The sequence below is a fragment of the Colius striatus genome, chromosome 15, assembly GCF_028858725.1.
Source record: "Colius striatus isolate bColStr4 chromosome 15, bColStr4.1.hap1, whole genome shotgun sequence".
Lineage (NCBI taxonomy): Eukaryota > Metazoa > Chordata > Aves > Coliiformes > Coliidae > Colius > Colius striatus.
This window is the reverse complement of record NC_084773.1, coordinates 1,407,783-1,429,651: the sequence shown is the minus strand read 5'-3', so window position 1 is coordinate 1,429,651 and position 21,869 is coordinate 1,407,783. Positions and strand designations below refer to the sequence as shown.

Below are 21,869 nucleotides of genomic sequence, written 5' to 3'. Positions count from 1 at the left end.
TGCCACAGTGTCTTCAAGAACAACATTCACACAGAAGTGAAGGTTCTATATCATTCTGTCATACAAGTGTCTTACTGCCTCTTTTCAAATCTCTCTGCTTGTCTTGCTGAGTCTTTGAAGCTAGAGAAAACATGAACAAAATGTGCACAGTCACTAAAGATTGGTCAAATACTTCAGTTTCACAGAAGTTCTTTTAGATATACAAAGCTGGTTGATATGCAAGAGCTGAAAAACAATGACAAGAATCTTAGAAATCTTGGTATGGTACAATACCTTTCTCTTGCTGGCTGCAATGACAGCAGGAAGCCATCGACTCTCTCTAGTGTCCATTAATAAGAAAATAACATCATGAGCATCAATAAGCTCTTCAAGTTTAGCCACATCTTTCCGAGCCTGTGCCATTGTTACTTCAGAAAAATTCACTGGGTGGCCTGGCATAGGGATGCTCATGTTATAGCCTTCTGCATTCTAGACAGAGACAGACAGAAAACAACATATTGGAAAGAGAACCTTGTGACTGAAACAAATTATTGCCACGTTCAGTACGAGATGGTAGAGTACAAATTCAATTACTGTTTGGCAGAATGACAGCTTTCCATCTCTCTGTGTATCAGTGCTGTGCACTGAAGTACAGTGCTAAAGTTTATGAGCGAATGGCAGTCTCAGCTGCTATATTTACCCAGAACAGAGCGGTTCAATGCAAACATACTAGTTTGAGCCATGAGAACAGACCAATCATGTTCAGGTGGCTTAGTGCCTGAACTAATAAGCCCAATCTCTCAGAAGGTCTCATTAGGTTTGGCAAATCACTACAAGAAGATAGCTGCACTAGTCCTAATCCCAGAGGTTACAAACATCAGTACAAAATTAAGCAGACAGATCTTGTGTATGGTTACAATCATACTGTTAAACTTATACAAAAACTTTATCTTGGATAATCTTTGCAGCCACTTCACACACCATATTAACAGGATGCAGTTTATATTTCTGATATTGAATATTGATTCTATTGCAGTAAAACAGATGTGAAGTATCACACATTTTCCTCTTTGTTTTCAATTCTTTGAGTAAAACAACAGTCTCAAATGATTTTTATGCAACTTGACCAGACATATGTGAACTTGATAAAGAAGAAAATAACTTCTGAGACTTGTTACTCCAGCACTTGGACGTCTGGAGGCTTGCACTATGCAGATGCTGTAAGAGCTTGTTCCTATTGCAGAAACATATGTCTCTTCCAACTCCATATTTGGGCAAGGCATATTGAGCAGAAAATGGCTAAAGAGCCAAATAAGCATATACCAAACACATATACAATGCAAACAATTAACTCACTCATTTGGAGATATGTTAACACAATCTGTCAGCCATCTGCTATAAGAGAATAATGGATCCCTCATATATGTTACAGAAGCACAGACCTTGCCAAGCTCTCCTTGATTGTTATTGTGCTGTAAGCAACTAACAGTTTGAAAGGCAAAATTTCAAAGCTGGATGAACAAAACATAAAATTACATGAGAAGAGAGGAAAGGAAGGTTGGTGGAATGTACTGTTGTACAGACCAATTACATGCACAATTCATACAGGTGAGCCAAATAACCTGTAAGTGAAGGATGAAGGTGTGAAGGGTGAAGGATGTACTCTAAACATCATAAATACCCCTGAAGATAAAAAGAAATAGACACATACATCAGCTTGAGGAAATGAATTTGTGCAGTAACTGCATTAACAATTGCAAACAATGCAGCTTTTTTTTCCTCCTTCTTCCCACTCCCCATCTCCAAAGGGAAAAAATGTAGCCCACAGTGATCTAGTGTGCTGCTAACAGGACAGCTCCAGCATTTCCCAGTGAGGACAGCTCTGCATCACTAGCACAGGCACTGGGTAATTATTTGAGGAGGTTTTACCTTCACTGCCATTATCTCCCTCAAAAAGCTCAATCCATGCTCTATATGAGTAATGTGTTTATGGATAACTCAAACCCCTGTACTACACACAAGTGCTGATTCATTAGATAACTGACACTTAGTGACTTAGAAGGTTGATTTTTGTTCAAAAACCCCCCACACTAATATGTAAACAAATAAGTTGAACACCAGCTGCATGGAAATACGGTAACAAGGTTTGTAACACACTAAGATCTTACCAGGAATCAGAAAAAAACCCTCTATCCAGTGATTCAGAATAGAACAGAATAGAATAGTATAGTATAGTATAGTAGGGGTTGGAAGGGACCTTTAGAAATCATCCAGTCCAACCTCCCTGCAGAAGCAGGTTCACCTAGATCAGGTCACATAGGAACATGTCCAGGTGGGTCTTGAAGATCTCCAAAGAAGGAGCCTCCACAACCCCTCTGGGCAGCCTGGGCCAGGGCTCCCTCACCCTCACAGTTTTTCCTTATGCTTAAGTGGAACTTTTTGTGTTCCAGCTTCATTCCATCACCCCTTGTCCTGTTACTATCTACTATAGAAAAGAGGGATGTCCCAGCCTCCTGACACCCACCCTTCTATCTTATAGATTCTATCTATAAGAGCACATACGAGCCCAGCAGTTGCAGTAGCATCAATTTTATTTGATTAATGCTGAGTTAGATGCCTGAATACTTCAGGAAATGATTGCATAAGAGACCAAAGAATTAGATTCCACAGAAGTGGCTACATGAATGACTCTGTGCATTACCTACTTGAAGAGTTAGATTCCACAGCAGTGGCTACGTGAATGACTCTGTGCATTACCTACTTGTAATGCAAGGCTGTGAATCCACAAATTCTGCTATTCCCGAGTCCTCCCTTCTTTTTTATTATTATAAAACCTAAGCTACTGCTAACGATAATCTTAGGAGTGGAATGAATGAAACCAAAGCTCCTTGGCAATGCATTCCTCTTTGTTTCATTTGCAATGATGAGGTGGTTACTCTTCCAACTAGAAAGGATGTAAAATTAAAAGAAAAAATTCTTCATAGAGAGCAGCCAAACACTTCAAAGTCAACCAGGAGAAACTGCATTTTGTGTACAAAATATTACTCACACTGAAATCAAAGAAATTCAGTTTGACTGCAAGTGAATTGCACAGAAATACAAACCCAAACTTTCAGAATGTCTTCAGAATCAGCATTACTGCTGGGATTCCCAGGGGCTTGAAAGGACTGTGGGTTTCCAAACAGCAAGAAACAGCTTTGGCTACTCCTTCAGTAGGAGAGAGATGAGCAGGCTCAAAATCCAGGGCAACTAATCTTTTTATTAAGACATTTATATTGATGAATATCAGGTTTGCTAACAAGCAAGAGTGCAGCCTGTAGTAACAGATGCAGCTCCCTTTTGAGAGGTCTAGCAAAGGCAGCTGTGTTAATAAAAATCTCCAGCTACCATAGCTTCGCTGTCCAAAGACTCCCAAAGCACCAAGACTTTAGCCATGCTAATTAAAGACTTATTGTTTGCCCATGTGCTTGGTCTGCTGCTTAAACCTCACCACTTTCACATGCTGTCAGCTTCATATTAACTGCCAGGACCAGAGTTTTTACTGTTAAGCTCTATTAATACTTGTAGTGGTAGCTTGTTGTTTGTATATTCACTGATGGTCAAACATGATACCTTTTCCCCACAAATTCTGCTGCAGAAATTAGTTTGACCAAAAAGCACCCCAGGAACATTCCATCCTAAGGATACACCTTCTCCTCAGTTGTGCCACAAAGAGGAAGCAATAGAGAATGTGTAACACTGATGGGGATAACATGCTAAGAAACCAGTGGTAGATGTGAACGTTTAAGGCATATGGTAGAGGAAGAATTCCTTATATATAGTAATGATTGCACATTGTATATGCTATTACTCAACAGGAAAACTGGTTTCTTCCTATGTATACCAAATACCCTAACACTAATACAGGCTCACTGAAGCATTGCTGCTTAATACTGAAAGCTCCTCACCAGGTTATATTTAACTTATTTCTTTTTAAGCCTCATCATAATCTCAAGGTTCCACAGTACAGCCTGGCTTTTTGCTTCCTTGGTTATTTCTAACAAGAAAACTCATAACACTAACTGTTGACCTTTATCTCTACATGCAAAACTGTATCATTCAGGATTCAGTTTTTGTTTCTTATAATTATACAGTTTTTGTTTCTTCTAATTAAAAGAACTCTTTCTTAACATTCTTGTTTTTATTTTCTCAAGTTTAAAAAGTGAGAAGCTATGTTACATATCCTAATTAGCATCATGTCAGTGCTCTGTGTGACACTGCACAGATGCTTTCTTTCTGTACTTGTCCTACTCTAAAGTTTCTACAACTAAATGAATGTCACCAAGTACCACATGCAGCAAGGTTAAATAAAATCCTAGGAACTTTCAGACAGGCTCTTCTGATCTAAAAGTTCTGAATGTGAAATATTTAGCATTATTTCATACTGGGGATCATTGTTGATATTCAAATAGTCACTGAATTATTACTCAGTACTAACTGTTTTCATAAATAATGACAATAATAGGATCAACATGGATAAAAACTGGAACAGAATTGCAGAGCAAACCTCGGGTCAACCTAAATGAACCTAAACACGTTTAGAAACAATCTTGTGTAGAGCTTGTTTACAACCCTGATAATCAACAACATCATCTTTGTTCCAATTGCTCATAATTTAATATTATGACTAGTAACAAAATGAGTGGCATTTTAAATACAGAACTGCACAGTAAGAATACATAACTCATTCTCATTACACCAAGGGATTAAGATATTGTTTGCCAGCTGAGCTCTAGTAACTATAGCTACCAATTCTAAGGCAGTCTCAACTCCAAAACAAAAACTATAAACAGTTGAGTGACTTCTATTACATGCCAAATGAGTATAAGAAAGATTTGGTCCATGATAGAGCAAGCTCATAGTGTGTCTATTCTAAAATTACGGGCCACATCAATTCTTCCCCCCAAATGAAGATTGAAACTATAAGAGCTGCAAATAGTTGCCATTATTCTTTAAAAATATCTACTTGTTTCCAGCACTGAAAATTACTGCATGCTGGACTAAAGAGGATCAAGGCTGACATTGGTGAGTTTTTCATCATAAGGCTTCTAAAACGACAAAAATTCCTTCTTCTCTTTTGTTCTTTCAGCTACTTCATTTTGGTAGTAATTTATTACTACCAAGCTCCTCAAAAAGAGAAGTACTTTGCTCAAAGGCCAACACTGGTATCTTCTCCAGGCTGCTATGAAGTGCTTCCCCTTTCTGGAAGTTAAAGATCAAGTTATTTGACTCTAACGTGGAAAGTCATTTTAAATTAGATTCAGACAGTTATAGAATGGTAGGATTGGAAGGGACCTTTAGTGACCATCTAGTCCAACACCCTGCAGAAGCAGGTCAACCTTGAAAGACTGAAAATTTTGGGTGCAAAACACAACAGGAAACCTCAACAATGCATTTATTACTGCCTTCAAGATCTGCTCTGATAATAGATAACTAATGTCTCTAAACTCTCATTTAAGAGCACAGTAGGAAAACACAGTATTAAAAGCAGCCATTACTGAAAGCTCTTTGTAACACATTAGATGGGACACATTTTTACTTCACCGTTAATGAGCTACAAGGTGATTCAGATAATTCCTACTTGGATTTCATTATCCAAATATGCATTTTCTCAATAAAGGTGGAAGTTCAAATATGGAATTCTTGAAGTAAAATGCTTATAGATTTGTCAATAACCAATGTCATATCTGTGCAGCATTTTTTCCACTCATAACAATGATTAAATAACTATTTCAAGTTCTATCAACACATTTAAATACTGATCTTACCACTCCTGGGAAGATTTTTTGTAGCCTGTCTGCTGCTGCAAGTGCCTTAGGCTTCCCCCCACTAAGACAGTCTTCAAATTCATACAGTGGCTGTCGTACTGGGTTGGAATAGGAGATCTTTGCATTGTCCACAAATGTAATCTTCCTGACTCCCCAGCCCTAGACAAGAAAGTAATTTGAATAATAAGTACAGTGGGCTTAGCAATATACTTTTGAATAATGTCAAAAACACTTGAAGAGTTTTGTCCTGTTTTTCTAGAAAGATCAGGCTACAAAAGCTTCTGAAGCCAGTCACAGCAACAGCTTCTGCATTGAAACAAGAGAACAAAAAACTGATTCTGTCCATATCACTTCATAGTAATGCACCAAAGCCCTACTGAATTCACTGGGATGTGGTACATAGCCCTGAAAGTAAATATTAACATAGTTATTTAAGTTGTTCTCTGTGAACTTGATCTTATTAGCTCATTAATTTGTTCCAGAATTTAACATTCAATCCTGTTTTTTAGGTACATTCAAAATGAATTATTGTTCTGCAAAAGTTCTCTTACAATCTACTATTCAGTTCTACCAGAACTTCATGTTATTTCTACTTGCTACAAATCTTCTTCCCTGAGATTTATGTTATCAACTCATATATATTAAGTGTACTTCAATACAGAGTAATGCAAGCCTATGTGCCACGAGAGCAGTCTGAACTTATGAGAAACAGCATATTATTTAAAGATTAACACAGAACTTACCATTAAGGTCCTTGCAACACTACAGCCCAGTGTACCAGCTCCTAGCAGCAGGCACTTGGCAGATACAATTTTTTCCAAATCAAGAGTAGGCACCAACCGCCAGCACATCAATTTCAAATTAAGATCCACTGATGATTCTGCTAATCTACACCAGGAAATAAACAGCAACACACCTCTGAATGTTTCTGTGCTTCACCAACAAAGCAATAACTTTCATTTCAGCTGAAAAGGTTCAAGACTTTACTTTTTTTTTAAGAGGAGAGAGAGAATTCAACAACTCAATATACAGGTAATGTGAAAGCCAAAGTCCTCCAAGAATACTTCCACCTAATAATAAGGTTGGAAAGAAACCTTTTTGTGCTGCTTGTCACTTGTGACATGTGCAGTATGTTTTTAAGGGTCCTAAAGACACAATTTTAGCCATTCTGCTTATCAGACACACAGGAAAAAAAACACAAAACCAGAAAATGCAAAAGGTTATTCTATATAAATACATACAGTTCCTGATACTCAGTTCCCTTGGAATCTCCTCTTGCAGCCAACGTGTTGGCTGAGTGCCACTAATCAATATTCTTATAAAAGCTGTTGACTACACTGCTTAAAAACAGAAGAGTACATCACCACCAAAACAAGAGCAGAAAGATAGCTAGTAAAGTGGAAGCTTAAAAACCCCATCATTTGTAGACATTTGCCAAGATAGTTAGTAGCCATGGAATTTTGCTACAAAAAATATTCTCTTTCAAAAGCTAGGATATACCTAAAAGCTGTCAGCCACTCTGGACTTGCTGTAAAAATCTACTAAAGCCACATACTTCCTTAGAAATTGGACAAGTCTCTAAGTGCTTCTGAAAAAGCTAACAACCCAAAATTAAAATCTTAACAAAATTGATGGAAGAGTGAAAAGAAAAATACAGTCTCAGCCAAGATTTTAGTTAAGATGACTGAAAAGACATAGACCATTTGTCCATAAACCTTTGTTTCTTTTTTAAATTAACTGGTTTCCTGTATCCAGTTACATCTGTCCTTAATGTGAAACGTTACACTTTCCCCCTAAAAAATGTGCTTACTTCTTTGTGGAGGTTTTAGAAGGAAAAATGAGGTAGAAAAATCCATTCCTAAGCTAGGGTCAGATTATGACATTAATCAGAACACAGGGTGTTCAAACTCTCATGAAGGCAGCTCATCACAGTGCTCAGATTCATAGAATCATAGAATGGTAGGGGTTGGAAGGGACCTTTAGAGATCATCTAGTCCAACCCCCCCTGCAGAAGCAGGGTCACCTAAATCAGGTCACACAGGAACATGTCCAGATGGGTCTTGAAGACCTCCAAGGAAGGAGCCTCCACAACCCCTCTGGGCAGCCTCACAGATTCTTCACAGTTTCATGCTCTCAAACATCATAAATGTAACTTTTGCAATATCAAGGAAATTACATGTTCAACAACAAATTAAGAGCACAACTGGCATATTACCAACAGTCTCTGTGGCAATAAGCAGAAGTAAGCGTGCATCCAAGTAAAGAAGGTCAAGTAACATTTACTCGGAGAATTAAGAGCCTTCTCTAACCTTCTCTAATGTCTATGAACACACTGTGAATTGTCATAACTGCAAGACAAAAACAGCTTAGCTCAATGGGTAAAACAGGTTAACCTAAATCATTAGAACAACACATGCCCACAGTGTTTAAAAGTCACACGTGTAGTCAGTGAAAGCAGATGAGCCAACAAACTATGTTACTACACTGTTCTCAATCCATTCCCACGCATGATGTGTAGAATGACAGAGATCACTACACTCATGCTTCCTGAGCTCTTTCCTGTCACACATGAACAACCCCAAGAGCCTCAGCATTTTTCTCTGTGTATTTTCATTCCATTTAACAATCTGCAGGTTATAGAATTCAATGACAGCCACTGGCCTGTAACGCTGCAACCTACATTCCACTTAGTTTGAAATGTAATGCATTTGAATCTTCAAGACAGAGTAAAAAACTGCAAACACTTCCACTGCACACAGTGCACTCTGCTCTGTTAAGGTCCTTCATTCAAACAGGCATGCCCTAAAAATATACAATATAATTGTTACTGTGTATTTTTACCTAAACAATAGCCCTTGCATTCTACATTTCACCTTGTTACAGCTTAAGTCCAAGTAAAGAAAAATATAGAAAATAAAAAGATAAGAAAACAACCTTTTTGGATCCATGCATTCACTCAGATTCACCATCCTTGGACCCATGCCTCCCTTTTGGTTTTTCTCCCATCCAACAGCTTTTGGACAATCTGTTTGACATATTAAAAAAAGGGGAAGAGAGTAGAAGAGAAAGAAAGAAAGTCTTATCATGCCAGGAAAGGAAAAAGCAATTTTGTTGGAAAAATAGGAAATTCTAAACTAGTAAGTAAATAATCTTTCTCTTAACAACCCAGGATAAGTTGTTGTACAAATTTTGCTGGTTTACATCAACTGAAAGCACGGCATCTTGCAGAAGTGCTTTAGACTTGGGTGTCTGATGTGCTGCTTTTGCCTGTTCAGCTTGCTTCAAATCTAGGACAGAGATGAGATGGTATCGTTCCCCATCAAGCCTCCAGATCTTTAATGTCAAACAGACTGATATGCCTAGAGCTCAGTAAATTAGCAATTCAGAACTCAATACATTTTACCAAGTTCAGTCATCTCTTCATGTTCCCTATCTCTTCATGTTCCCTAGACCTCATCTCTCAATTCAGTTGAGAATTATAGATCCAAATTACATAATAATTGAACAAGTAACAGAAATATATAAAGCACATTAAGTCTGACATATATTAAGCTAGAGACTATCATCCACCCTTACAAGTTTATTGCTTTAAAATACATCTGCCTACCTCACTATGGGATTGAAGAAACAATTCCACTCTGTAGCTGGCTTCTACTAATTTAGAAAGATACAGAAAGTTTGCATCACAAATTCACTGTCCTATGCATTTTTTCTAGCTGAGGGACTGTATGCATATTTTGAAAGAAAAAAGAGACTAGTTGCTAAATGTCTGTGTTTTTTATAATACCAGGAGAACACAATTTAAGGAGGAGAACACAAAAAGAGAATATGCTGTCCTCTTTCTTTTTTAAAAGGAATCATTTCCTTTACAGCCATTCCACAGAAATTCAATTTAAAGCCATTTGAAATAACTTAGCAATGACTCAGTATAAATGTATCTTTTCCATCTTCACAGGGACTGAGGAGAAAGAAATGTGAAATAATTTCTTTTGCTTAAATGGATTACCTGGGCCAAGGGCTCTCTCTGGAAGTTTTATTTCAAAGATAATGCTGTGTGTTATGTCTCTCACTCCTTGCATGGTCCTGTCTCTGAAGCATAGCACCTCGACTGACTGGAGAATGCTGCCCCTGTCATTTAAAGAAACATAAGTAGAGAAACATGCAGCTGTTTTAATAGGGAAGAGACTTCTTTTAAGCACTGTTTCACACTGGTTTAGTCTCCTACAGACTCTGAATAAGGCTTTTTCTTTTGGTATTGGAACACTGTTGTTCTTGTTAGGGATAAATAAAAAAACCCATCCCTTACTGTGTGAAAATGACCAGTTTGTTATGACACAGCTCTACCAGCCTGTCCTCTGTCATTTATACAACAGGGCTGGACAAACTGCTAATTTAGAGGAATAAGAAGCAAGGAAGCACTAGAGCACACATCAGGTGACATGATGGCACAAGTCAGATTCTCTTAGTTATCATTTTTTCTCCTTATGATTCAAACCTCCACATCAAACAATTAGAACTTCAGTGCCTAAAAATCTCTGAATCTCAGAATGGGTGAAGTGCTCTGGGCACATACACATCCTTCTATGCTAGAGTTCAGCTAGCAGCCCAGAAAATACCACACTGAACTCACCATTTCATTGCTTTGCTTCCGGCTTTGGAATAAAATGTAAAAGTCAAAGCTATGAAAATGTAACTTAATTACATTTTTGTTGCAGCAATCCAAACTTATTTGATACTTTAAATGATACTTTTTTCAAATGTCAGAGTGTAAAATTATATCCTTTCTTTCCAACTTCTGCCCAATGAAAAATTCAAGAAGGTACACTATAAGAAAACCTAAGAGTATCTGATCTTCAAAATTTAAGTTTATAAATAACTTGACACTAATTAATTGTATAAAATAATCAGATACTATTAAAAAGGTTTGAAACAGCTAATGTGTATTGGCAGAGTCTAAAGCATGTATTTCCAGGCACATGCATGCATGTGAGGATTAGGAATAAGAGGAATGTGTGATCAAGAGAATGAAAAAGCAGAATAATATGTGAAATCAGAATCACTGAAGGTGAGTTATGTCACAGTTAACAGTTAAATCTCAGATGGGTGATACAAGTCAAATGCTATAGGGGGTAAAATGGCTAATTTGGTATCAATCAATAAATAATCTTTGTGTGAAAGAATAAAATAGATACCATTTGTGGGCTGCCAGGATCAGGAAATTTCTCAGCGGCCATCCTGGATAGTGGGATAAATTACATGGATCATAAACTCCAACTGTCACCTACAAATAAAATGAGAAGTCATCTATCCATAATGATATCCAGTTCACAGTAAAAGTTCTCTGTCATTTTTAATGTACATGCAGATAAACCAGTCTAATGGATGCAGAGAGGAGAATAATAGGTCTACTCCCCAACCCCTTCCAGCCACACACTGCTGCTGCTTTGCAACTGCTGACTCAAACAGTCATGAGACCCCTTAGTAAGCTGATTAAATTTCATAAACTAGAAGAAAATTAACTCAGCAACAGCAAAAAGATACTTTTCTTCTAGGGGAGCAAGTTCACTTGGCTCATTAAAATACAAACAAACCCTACAGGCAGTATTGATACAATAAATCTTATCTGACAGGTCTAAAATTTTGGCACTTCCCTCCAAAACAAATGTTAGTGAAGAAATACATTCCAGATGACTACAAATTTCTCTCATATTGACAACACCACTATATAATTAAGTATATCTCTTATCTGTGTCCCATTATTGTAGCTATAACACTATTTAAAATCTCAGTCTTCACATTCTCATTATACAAAGATGAATCACAGGCCTAGGTCCTAACTTCAAACAAACAAATTTGGAAAAGCAACAACATAACTGAAGATCAGTCAATACAAACCAGAGCTAAATTATTGTCATAAGATGCGACAAGAATTCCTTATAAAGACAGTAAATGCCCAGCAAAGCTCAGCAGCCAAGCTGATCCAAGTCAGTATTCAGTGTATACAAACACAAGCTAAGCACGCCAGTCAACTCGTGCTGTGATGACATCTGCTTCATGTATCCTTATCATTCTTCCTTAACTGACAGCAATGGACAGTATCCACTTCACAATTAAAGGACATGCACGATTTCTGCATTTAACAGAAGAATCATCCCAGACCCTTCTAGTGCACAATCCATCTGCCTTCCAAAACGACAAAGCATTACCTTGAACATCCTTCCAGCATTTTTATCCCAAGCTGTCATGTACACACACATATAACATGTGCAAGTGGCAAAACACACATCTAAAGGTGCAAACTCCCATACAGTATTCCTGATTACTGTTACCACAACCAAAAAATACACAAAATACCAGGACCAATTTTTAGCACACAAACAATAAGTGTGCTGCATTATTACAGCATTGTAAATAAGTCATTGGAAAACTTCCACTTTTATGCTAATCCATAAACATCTCTTTTGATAATGAGGGAGATAGAACATGAGGAATATCATTTTCAAGCTGACCATTACTCTGATCCAACTGGGCTTTTGTGTAAGAACTACAGACACTTAATTTGACACAAAAACCAATCCAAGTTGCTGGTCTTCAGCTATTTACTCAATCTACTCATTGGTGAACGATTGTGCCTGGTTGATACCATTTGTACATTAAACATTCGTAGGCTGTAAAAAGACACAAAATTCTCCATACCTTCCCTCCTTGTGCTTGCACGAAACCATCCCACTTTTTTAGCAGAGATATCACAACGGTATTGTCATGATACTTGATTAAAAAATAAGGCAGGGCTGTAACCCCCTCTTTTTGGCAAAGCTCATCATACGCTTTCTGAAGTGCTTGAATCTAAAAGCAAAAAGACAATTGTAACCAACAGTTGTAACAATCTTCTACAGAACCACAGAAAGTGGTTTAGCACATGAGAAGGCTAGTTCACTCAGTCTCAGAGCACAACATATTCACAAGCTGTAAGCATGTTTCAGAGATTTTAAACATTCTGAAATTTTAAAGCCAGCAGCGTGCCCAGGTGGCCAAGAAGGCCAAGGGCATCCTGGTCTGGAGCAAAATCTGTGACCAGTGGGACCAGGGCAGTGATTGTCTCCTTGTACTCGGCTTTGGTGAGGCCGCACCTCAAATATTGTGTCCACTTCTGAACCACCCACTACAAGAAGGACATTGAAATGCTGGAGTGTGTCTAGAGATGCGCAACAAAGCTGGTGAAGGGTCTGATGGAGAACAAATCTGACTGGGAGTGGTTGAGGGAGCTGAGGATGTTTAGCCTAGAGGAGGCTGAGAGGAGACACGATCACTCTCTACAACTACCTGAAGGAGAGTTGTAGTGAGGTGGGGATCAGTCTCTTCTTTCCAGTAATGAATAACAGAACATGAGGAAATGGGTTCACGTTGCCCCGGGTGAGATTTAGATTGGACATTAGGAAGAACTTTTTCACTGAGAGGGTTGTTAAGCATTGGAAAGCGCTGCCCCTAGATGTGGTGGAGTCACCATCCCTAGAGATATTTAAAACACTCATAGATGAGGTGCTGAGGGACATGGCTTAGTTTAGTGATGGGTTTGGCAGCGTGAGGTGAGTGATTGGACTTGACCATCTTAAAGGTCTATTCCAATCATAACAGTTCTATGATTACAAATGCAATAGCTGTCATAAAAATTTCAGTTGCTAAAACAGCATTTGTCAATGCAAATATAAATGGGAGCAATATTATCTTTGCTGCAAACTGACCTACCCATAGAAACTAAAACAAGAGAATATCATTCTGAGAGTTACACCAGAAAACAAAGAAAAATAAACCTGTACTCCCAAAAGAAGGAGTCCCATTCAATTTATTTTGTTATATGTATTTTCAGCATTATAGCTGAAACTCAGTCTTTGAACGCCAATAGGGAGTTTTACATTATTGGTTACTACAGAAACAATGATGGCCTTCTCACAAGAAGGAAACAGAATGTGAACAAACTACAAAAAACTTACATTTTCTCCTAAAAAAAACCCCAAAACTCAAAACACCTTTCTTATTCCACTTCTTTTTATTGCCCAGGCATCCATTATTAAACCATTTTTGCAATTGCTGCTTAGTTCTCCCAGGTTATGCTCCTTTAAAAAAGTTTCTTAAAAACATAGTGAGTTTCAATAACACTGTTATATGTTCAATAAGCTGTGTATAAAAATTAATATGAACATAACTGCCTCTTTAAAAACTGTTTGCCACATCTGCATCTAAATAAATAAAGCTGAAGTTACGCTGAGCTGACAGATTCTATACAGCATGTGGAGATCAGAAAAAGGAAATCTTCACAGATATTAGATTCTCAAATTAATTCAGTATGTGCTAATAAAATATTGTTACACTTCACAACTCTCCTACTACAGACTTCACAACATGCAGTATTTTGAATACCTGATTTAATGTGAATCTGTCACCAAGACCCACTGGTTTCTGAATGACATGTATTCCCTCAGGGAAGCAGAGAGCAGGGTAGCAAAACCAGTAATAGAAATTATACTTCTTTAAATCCTAGAAAAAAAAACTGTACAATTAGATAATAAAGATATAAGTCAATTTATGGTAAAAAAAATGCATTGGTTTGAAATACTAACCATGACTGATGGTTGATGATGCTAACTATACTAACCATATCCTCTTTAATTCACAAGCCATGTCATGACTTTAGAAAATAATACTAATAAAAAACCTAGAAGACTTCCCTGCTCTGTATATGTTTTTATTTAAGATCTAAACACATGATGTCTGTATAATACTTCCATTTTTGTTAGCTATTCACTTGGTTAAACATGAAATAGTTGCTCTAATTACTAATATCTATAAGGCCATCAGATATACATTTGAAGAGAAGAATGTGAGATGGCAGCAGCACTGTTTTAAAGAACTTTTAATAAACATTTTATATCTGTCCATAAGCATGGCTTATTAGGTTTTTTAAAAATGTTTTCAGACATTTCATTGTGTCTGAGAATGATCCTGAGAACATTAATATGCTAATACTAATGTAGTATTTCTCCTAAAAAGAAACTACTGCCTACTTTCCACTACAATGCTCTAAGACGTATTATTGTTACTCACTGCGAATGTCAGCAGCAGGAACCTGTTCAGGAGCATGGGGTTTTCAAGTGCAGCTCCAGATTTTATCGATTCCCATATCTGTCATTGATTAGGAGGACCAAAAGTAAGAGAAAAGGCAGAGAAACAAAATACCAAGGGAGAACAAGAACAGCTACAGAACCTTTAATTTTCCCAGCTACTTTTGAAACACTGAAATGAACACTGTGATCTTTTCCTAACTCACCTTATCCATGCTATTATCTATGCTAAAAGGATTCTAAAGGTAAGACACAGACATGCACTCTCTAAATCAAAAATCTGTGAAAGCTTAACAAGAGGAGCCTTAGTTCACAGATCAAGTGTGGAGCATCAAACAAAACAAACCCCATCAGGAACAGTCCCTCATGCATATGAACACTAGCACAAGATGTGATACTGTGATATTAATATAGCCTTTCATTGTACTCTCATCTTTTTCATTCATGGGATCTATAGATATTAGATATGTGAATAAGCTACTCCCCAAAAATGGAGACTTGCAAGGTGGTAGTTCACTTACATGTCAGTGAGACAAGAAGCAGTAAGACTTGTATGAAGCTGCCTGTTTGATCTTTGTCTTGAAAAACCCCAACCAAACAAAATAAAACCCCACAGACCCCAAAGCAAACCCAGCCAAGGGCAAATACAGCATTCTGACTTCCCCGTTTTCACAAAAGACAGATGGATGTCAAGACAAATTTTAAACCTTCAAGTCACTGGCAGCTCCAATAGCACTGTTAAGCTTAAAAGGTGGCCTAGTAGAACACTGAATGAAGTCCTTCAACCATAACCAGCTACTTTCTACTCTCCTGTAAAGATGAGTAAAAAGTAAACATCAAACTATTTCTTCCAGAGTAAGTTAAACCCTGAGGCTTCTATATGGGTGAGTATGGATAGTATATTTGGGGAAGAGACTATAAAGCACTTTACTGGCTGTTTCCAAACCCTTTCTACCAGTTGATTTGATTTTTAATCTCACCTCATTTGCTTCTTTTTCCAAAAGCAATTTCTTATCACAGGATTTGAAAGTCTCAAAAGTGTTGGTGTTATACAATGTTCCAAAAGCAGGACAGCAACGTGCTGGTATTGAAGCATTCCTGAGTAAAGGAAAGAAACCTTTGGGAATTGGATACTGATGCCTTTAACATGATCAGTGGCAGTAGCAGTAGCTATCTTATGGTGCAAGTTTGCCCTGAAATTGTTAAATCATGAGGCACAGTAACAAAAGGTAATATCAGTTCTAACAAAACCATTTTATGATTATAGTGCTTTAATGAATATGGATTGGTATAAGAACCTGTGCAAATACATGTCTACAACACGACTCCAAAAAGATATCGGGCATCTGTATTATGGCTAAGCAACATGGCATTAAATCACAGACTGAAGGTTCAAAAATTCTGTTTGAACATAAACTATCCATGACAAATGTGATTTTCAGTAAGAAAAAATGATTCAGACTGAATTTTACATGTCAGCATCTTCACATAAAGAGTTACTTTAGAGTTATTTTATGTTTAAAAAAACATCCCAAAGGAAGCTTAACCACACACAAGACTGAATAGATTCTAACATTGTCAAGTGGAGAAATTCCTGTTTGCAGTATATTTTTCCCCTTCTTTTTTGAATGTAAATTAGGTTAAAAACACTACAGTATCCCCTTAATTTATAGATCTGATTGATATTAAAGGAGTGAATGAAATCATTCTCCCAAAGTGATACTTTTCTAACCACTGTTAAAACTCAAATACAACAAATATTTAAGCTACACAATAAATAGAAATAATGAAGTTTCCAAAGTTTTAAAACTAAAAGAGAACTCTTCATGATCTACCTAAAGTACAGAAACAGAAATAGAGAAAATGACTACAGTAGAAGGAATAAACACTACATAAATGGACCTTCCATAATCTTATTGTTGTCACAACATTTGAGAGCTCAAACACCATGGTGCCATTCATTTTTCCATCACCTGAGATTTTTATCACAGCTTTCTTCCAATTGCACTTTGCTGCTTGTGCTTTCAGTATTGTACTTAAAACTTCTTATATAAGAATCTGTAAGACAATATCTCTTAAGAACTAGCTCCAAAGCAAGGCAGAAGAAAGTAACTACTGTGACTAACAACAATTCAAAAGGAACAAGACAAAAATTAAAGATATCTGTTCCTATGTTAGTTATACTAACTTGTTAGTTATACTACCATGTGCAAAAAGTATTTCTCCTCACATCTCATTTTGTTGTGTACACTGAGCAGCTTTGGTTTACCTTTCATTTTGGAGTTAAAGGCAGAAGTACAAAATTTCAATTGAATACTTTAGAAGACATTTCCATGTAATATGTATGGAGTGGAACCAACTCTTTTGAGATCCTAATTATAATGATGAATCCTCAGAAAAAAAAGATCTAAAGGAAAATTTGACCAATAGTCACATAACTAATAGTCTTCCTTATGCAGAAGAGCTTAAGAAATTGAGAAAAAATGGTATTTTATAGAAACATATGTACAAACAGTGAATTTGAGCCTTACCAGCATATTTTACACTTGGACCTTCAGGTGAATATACAACTTGAGACACAGGGAGTTAATGTTTGCAACTCAAAGCAGCCTCTCCACTACTATAAAGCTCATGAAAACATGTTATTTATTTTCATGTGGAATTTGTCCAAGTAATATTATCTATCAAAGCATTGCTGTTATGAAAGGAAAGTATACTCACCTACAAATGAAGGTAAACCACAGTATGTACTTACATATCAAAGGCACTAAACTCCAGTGTCAAGCGAGCTGGCAAACCCAAAGGATCACCTGGACAAAAAAGCAGTAACATGCTGCTTTTAAACTGAAACACATTGATTAACTTCTCTCTTTCTGTTAATGTAAGTTGTAAATTACCCACAGACACACCAGAACTCACAGCTCACTCGGATGTGTTTTCTCACATTTCAGCAAATCACCTAAAGTATGTTACACAAATACCCAAGAACAAGGATAGGAGAAGGCCAAACTACTGAGCAGGCTGCTCAGTTTCTACCTACCATTGTAGTAGTATCCCTTAATAATTTTGGGGGTCTCATCCAATCGATACTCATTGAGTTTCTTCTGGGTTAGTTCGTGCCAGAATCCTGCATCCAAGGCACTATTGAAGGGAACAAACTGCAGCTTTGAGATTCCAGGGTCTACAGGATGGTGCACCTCACTACTGGCAGTTGCCATGACTTTAATTAATGATCGCTTTTAAACGGAATCCTGTAAAAGAAGATATGCATGATCAGTATATGCTCAACCAACCAGATCACCCAGGACTACTCAAAGCTTCTTTTTAATACATTTTGTTGGGTTAAAGTGTGGAAAGTCTTACTCTGAATGTCTTAGAAACTTCTAAAATCATTGTTCAGAAGTCCTTTCAGTTCAAGCAAAGTCCTTCCAATTTCTTGTATGTAAAACTATGGAAAATTGCATGTTCTGTTTGGCCAAGCTGCCTAGAAAGATTCTTTTTCCTGACAGGCATTCCATGATTTCTCCTACTGTTCAGGATATCACATCTGAACTATGTACTTCTGAGCTATATCTTGTACATACCACAGATAAAACTGACAAAGTCCTAAACCCTGTATCTGCATTCCTTCTGTTATCTAGATATCCATCTAAAAGCCTATTAGTACTGTTTCAGTTCTGATGTTATTTAAAATAATCAGGGGACTGGAGCATCTTCCTTGTGAGGAAAGGCTGTGGGATCTGGTGCTGTTCAGTCTAGAGGAGACTGGGGGAGGATCTAATTCATATTTACCAATATCTAAATGGTGGGTGTCAGGAGGTTGTGGCAGCACTTTTTTGTACTATCTAGTGACAGGACAAGGAAGCTGAAACAAAAAAATTCCATTTAAACATAAGGAAAAACTGTTTTACTGTGAGGTGAGGGAGCCCTGGCACAGGCTGCCCAGGGAGGGTGTGGAGGCTCCTTCTCAGGAAGTTTTCAAAACCCACCTGGACACGTTCCTGTGTGACCTGATCTATGCTGACCTGCTTCTGCAGGGGGGTTGGACAGGATGATCTCTAGAGGTCCCTTCCAACCCCTGCCATTCTAAGAGTCTATGAAAATCCCAACAAACATTTAACGTAGCTAGGTCTTCAGTCTCAGCCTGTGGTGAGAGGCTGACACTCAGAAAGCATTCACAAATTAACAAGTAATGCTAGCAAAGGGAAGCTAAACCCAAGAAAAATCCTGCAGTCAGCGAAGGGCAAAGCTGGAAACAGACCCTAGAACTAGATGTACTAGCCATTAGAAAGCCAAGTTGCTATACAAGTCTAGATTATGTCCTTACTGTAATGTCTTTGCATATGGGGTGCATTTCATTTTAATCCAAATCCCTGTTCCACACTGACTGAATGGTACTCCTATAGGCACACAGTCTCCAATTCACAACACTTAAAGATTCCAGAATTTTAGATGCTGCTCCAGAATGAGGCATAAAACATCTGAACTAGGCCTCCACTTCAACTAGGTATAAGTCCCCTTTTCTGCCAGTAGCTGCATTCACTTCACTGTGATGTGATGCAGCTCAATCTGCTCATTTTCCTGAAAACTCTTCAAACAAAAATGTTGCCTCCAAGAATCTCTTTTACTTACTGTTAGTATTGCTCTTCATGCCTATATCTACAGATATTAAGATACATGTTCCAGAGACACAATCCATGACGTGGAATATACCTACAATAAGTATAAATGTTGCAAACCAAGGCTTTGAAATATGTTTTTAAAATATCAGTTCTAAAACTCCTTCCAAGGATAAGCTCACTTATCTTCATCACAACACATCCATCTAACAACCTAGTAACTGCTGTTTTCTGCAGTTCAGAAGGGAGATCAATAGCTATCAGGTTAGTTCTGTTTGTAATGTTTACCAACCATTTACACTTAAAAGACCTTGAAATTATTCCTTCAACCAACTAATCTTTAAAGACTAAATTTTTCATGTTGCACAACATAATTCCATCTGTTTGCCTTTTGTTACTGACCCTTCACAACATCTCTGTTACCTTTATACACAGAAAAGCCAAAATAAGGTTGCCAGCACAGCTGTTACCTGACACCATATTGAAGAGATGCACTACAGTTTTTGCTTGACTTTAACAGTTCCACGTTCATTGTCCTGCAAAGTCACTTATGCAACAGAAATAGAGCTTACATGCTTTCTTTATGTGCTTTTTGGAACAGGGGAAGGGAATGAGAGGTGTGTTTAACTTCTTATAACCACCAAAGAGACAGCTCTTCTGAGAGAAAGACAGTTATGCTTTTCCTTACACTTCTTTAAACAAGGTCTTCCATATAATCCAGCTATGTCATCTACATTCAGTTTATAGGGCTTATCTTTCTACTGTAAATGCCTTCCTTACTTGCTGGCAAGTTTGTGGAACGTGGTTTGTGGATATAGGTTTGAGGTTTCCCATACTTTTCATGGTAAAAGCTAAATGTTTCAGCTGTGTAATTATTTCCTGACTGTTTTGTCCTGCGTTCCCCCCATTCCCTTTTCAAAGTACTTTGAGGTAAACATTCACTTGTATGCTTTCCTAATGAAAGGACGGTAAGTCAAGGTAACTCTGTACAATGAATACTTAAATAAAAGGTGAAATGGATATATTTTTCAGAACTTGCATACAGAGATTTACATACAGCCTCTAATAGTAATAACAGTCATTAGGAGACTATAACAAAATTAATAAAGAGCTCAGATGAAAAATGTTCCTGAAGTGGAACAGTTTGCCATCATGCTTGAGACACTACCAAACAGCAAATTTAACAAGTGTAATCATCAGGATAACCCAAAGTATAGATGCACTATCACTAGTCTAAGTTCTAGCACTTGTTCTTAAACTACTCAGGCAATTAAAAGTGACTTAACAGCAGAATATATTGACTGACAAACACCTGAACTTTCCATAGCAGTCATCTTTTCTTGACTGACACAATTAAACTGTCCTAAGCATACAATTAACGGTTTAGCAGCCTTTTAAACTACTATTTTAAAACTTGTAGCTTCATAAATGTGCACAACCCACAAAAACCTACAGCACTTTTTAGTCTCTAGGTCAAAGATAAGTAGTTTGAAGGTCTCCTCTGTATCTGGCTGTTGATGGAAATCACTACTTCCTACAGCAGCATTTTCTGAAGAGCTGCTTCTTGGCTAGTGCCCCACGTCAGGCCTGTTTTTGTGGCAAGGAAAGGCTCCCTATTCCCAAAATCTCTATTTCCACAAAAAGGGCCGCCTTTGGCACTTGGGACCCACGTGCTGCGGCAAAGTCCCACCCCAGGGCTCTCGCCCGCAGCCCCGCGGCGGGGCCGCCGCCGTCCCCCGCGCCTCACGCCGACCCCGCACCGGGCGGCCCCCGCCCGCCCACCCGTCACCGGGGCCCCAGCTCCCGCCCCGAGGCTCCCCTGGGCAGGAGCCCCGAGGCCTCGGCACGCAGCGGGGCAGCAGGGGGAACCCGCAGGCGGCCCGAGGCTGGGGGCGGGCGGGAGAGCCAGCCCCCGCTCCGCCGGCACCGACCGCTCACCGCCTGCGCCGCTCGCTCTTCCTCATTGCTCCGCGCAGTGACGTTCTCCCGGCCCGGCCACGTGAGGCGGCCGTGCTGACGCAGGCGCCCGCCGTGGGTCTGTCGTTCTGAGCTCTGCGGGGCTGTCCCGGCTCGGCTCCTTCAGCGGGGTCCGCTCCTCCGGGGCAGGACGTTAGCAGAGAGTTGAGCGGAACGGCCCGCAGCGTGCGGGACAGGCCGGCTGCCGCCTCCCCTCAGCGCCGCGGCCCGTGCGGCGGCGGCGCCCGGCCTCGGCCCAGCCGGCCCTGGGCTGCAGCCGTGCGGGAACGGGCGACAGCGGAAAACGAAGCGGTATGGATGAAAAGCCTGCCTTTTCCTCCGCGGTGGTTGTGCCCTCCTTGGAATACGGGCCTGGTGCTCTCCTACAG

The 21,869-nt window shown here is 38.6% G+C and overlaps 1 protein-coding gene across 3 annotated transcripts in view; it reads right to left on the bottom strand.

The window, feature by feature from the left end:
* ATG7 (autophagy related 7) overlaps positions 1-21,583 on the bottom strand; it is a 106,245-nt gene extending 84,662 nt beyond the window's left edge. For all 3 annotated transcript variants that reach the window (XM_062008182.1, XM_062008181.1, XM_062008183.1), the window contains exons 1-13: positions 21,463-21,583; positions 17,946-18,156; positions 17,661-17,715; positions 15,886-16,003; positions 14,889-14,966; positions 14,205-14,321; positions 12,483-12,632; positions 10,979-11,067; positions 9,793-9,914; positions 8,721-8,811; positions 6,530-6,674; positions 5,787-5,945; positions 274-468 (exon numbers count right to left, since the gene is read on the bottom strand). In XM_062008182.1, the coding sequence (XP_061864166.1) occupies positions 274-468; positions 5,787-5,945; positions 6,530-6,674; positions 8,721-8,811; positions 9,793-9,914; positions 10,979-11,067; positions 12,483-12,632; positions 14,205-14,321; positions 14,889-14,966; positions 15,886-16,003; positions 17,661-17,715; positions 17,946-18,123 (1,497 nt within the window). In that variant the 5' untranslated portion in view covers positions 18,124-18,156; positions 21,463-21,583. The remainder of the gene's footprint in view (positions 1-273; positions 469-5,786; positions 5,946-6,529; positions 6,675-8,720; positions 8,812-9,792; positions 9,915-10,978; positions 11,068-12,482; positions 12,633-14,204; positions 14,322-14,888; positions 14,967-15,885; positions 16,004-17,660; positions 17,716-17,945; positions 18,157-21,462) is intronic.
* Between the last annotated feature and the right edge of the window lie 286 nt (positions 21,584-21,869).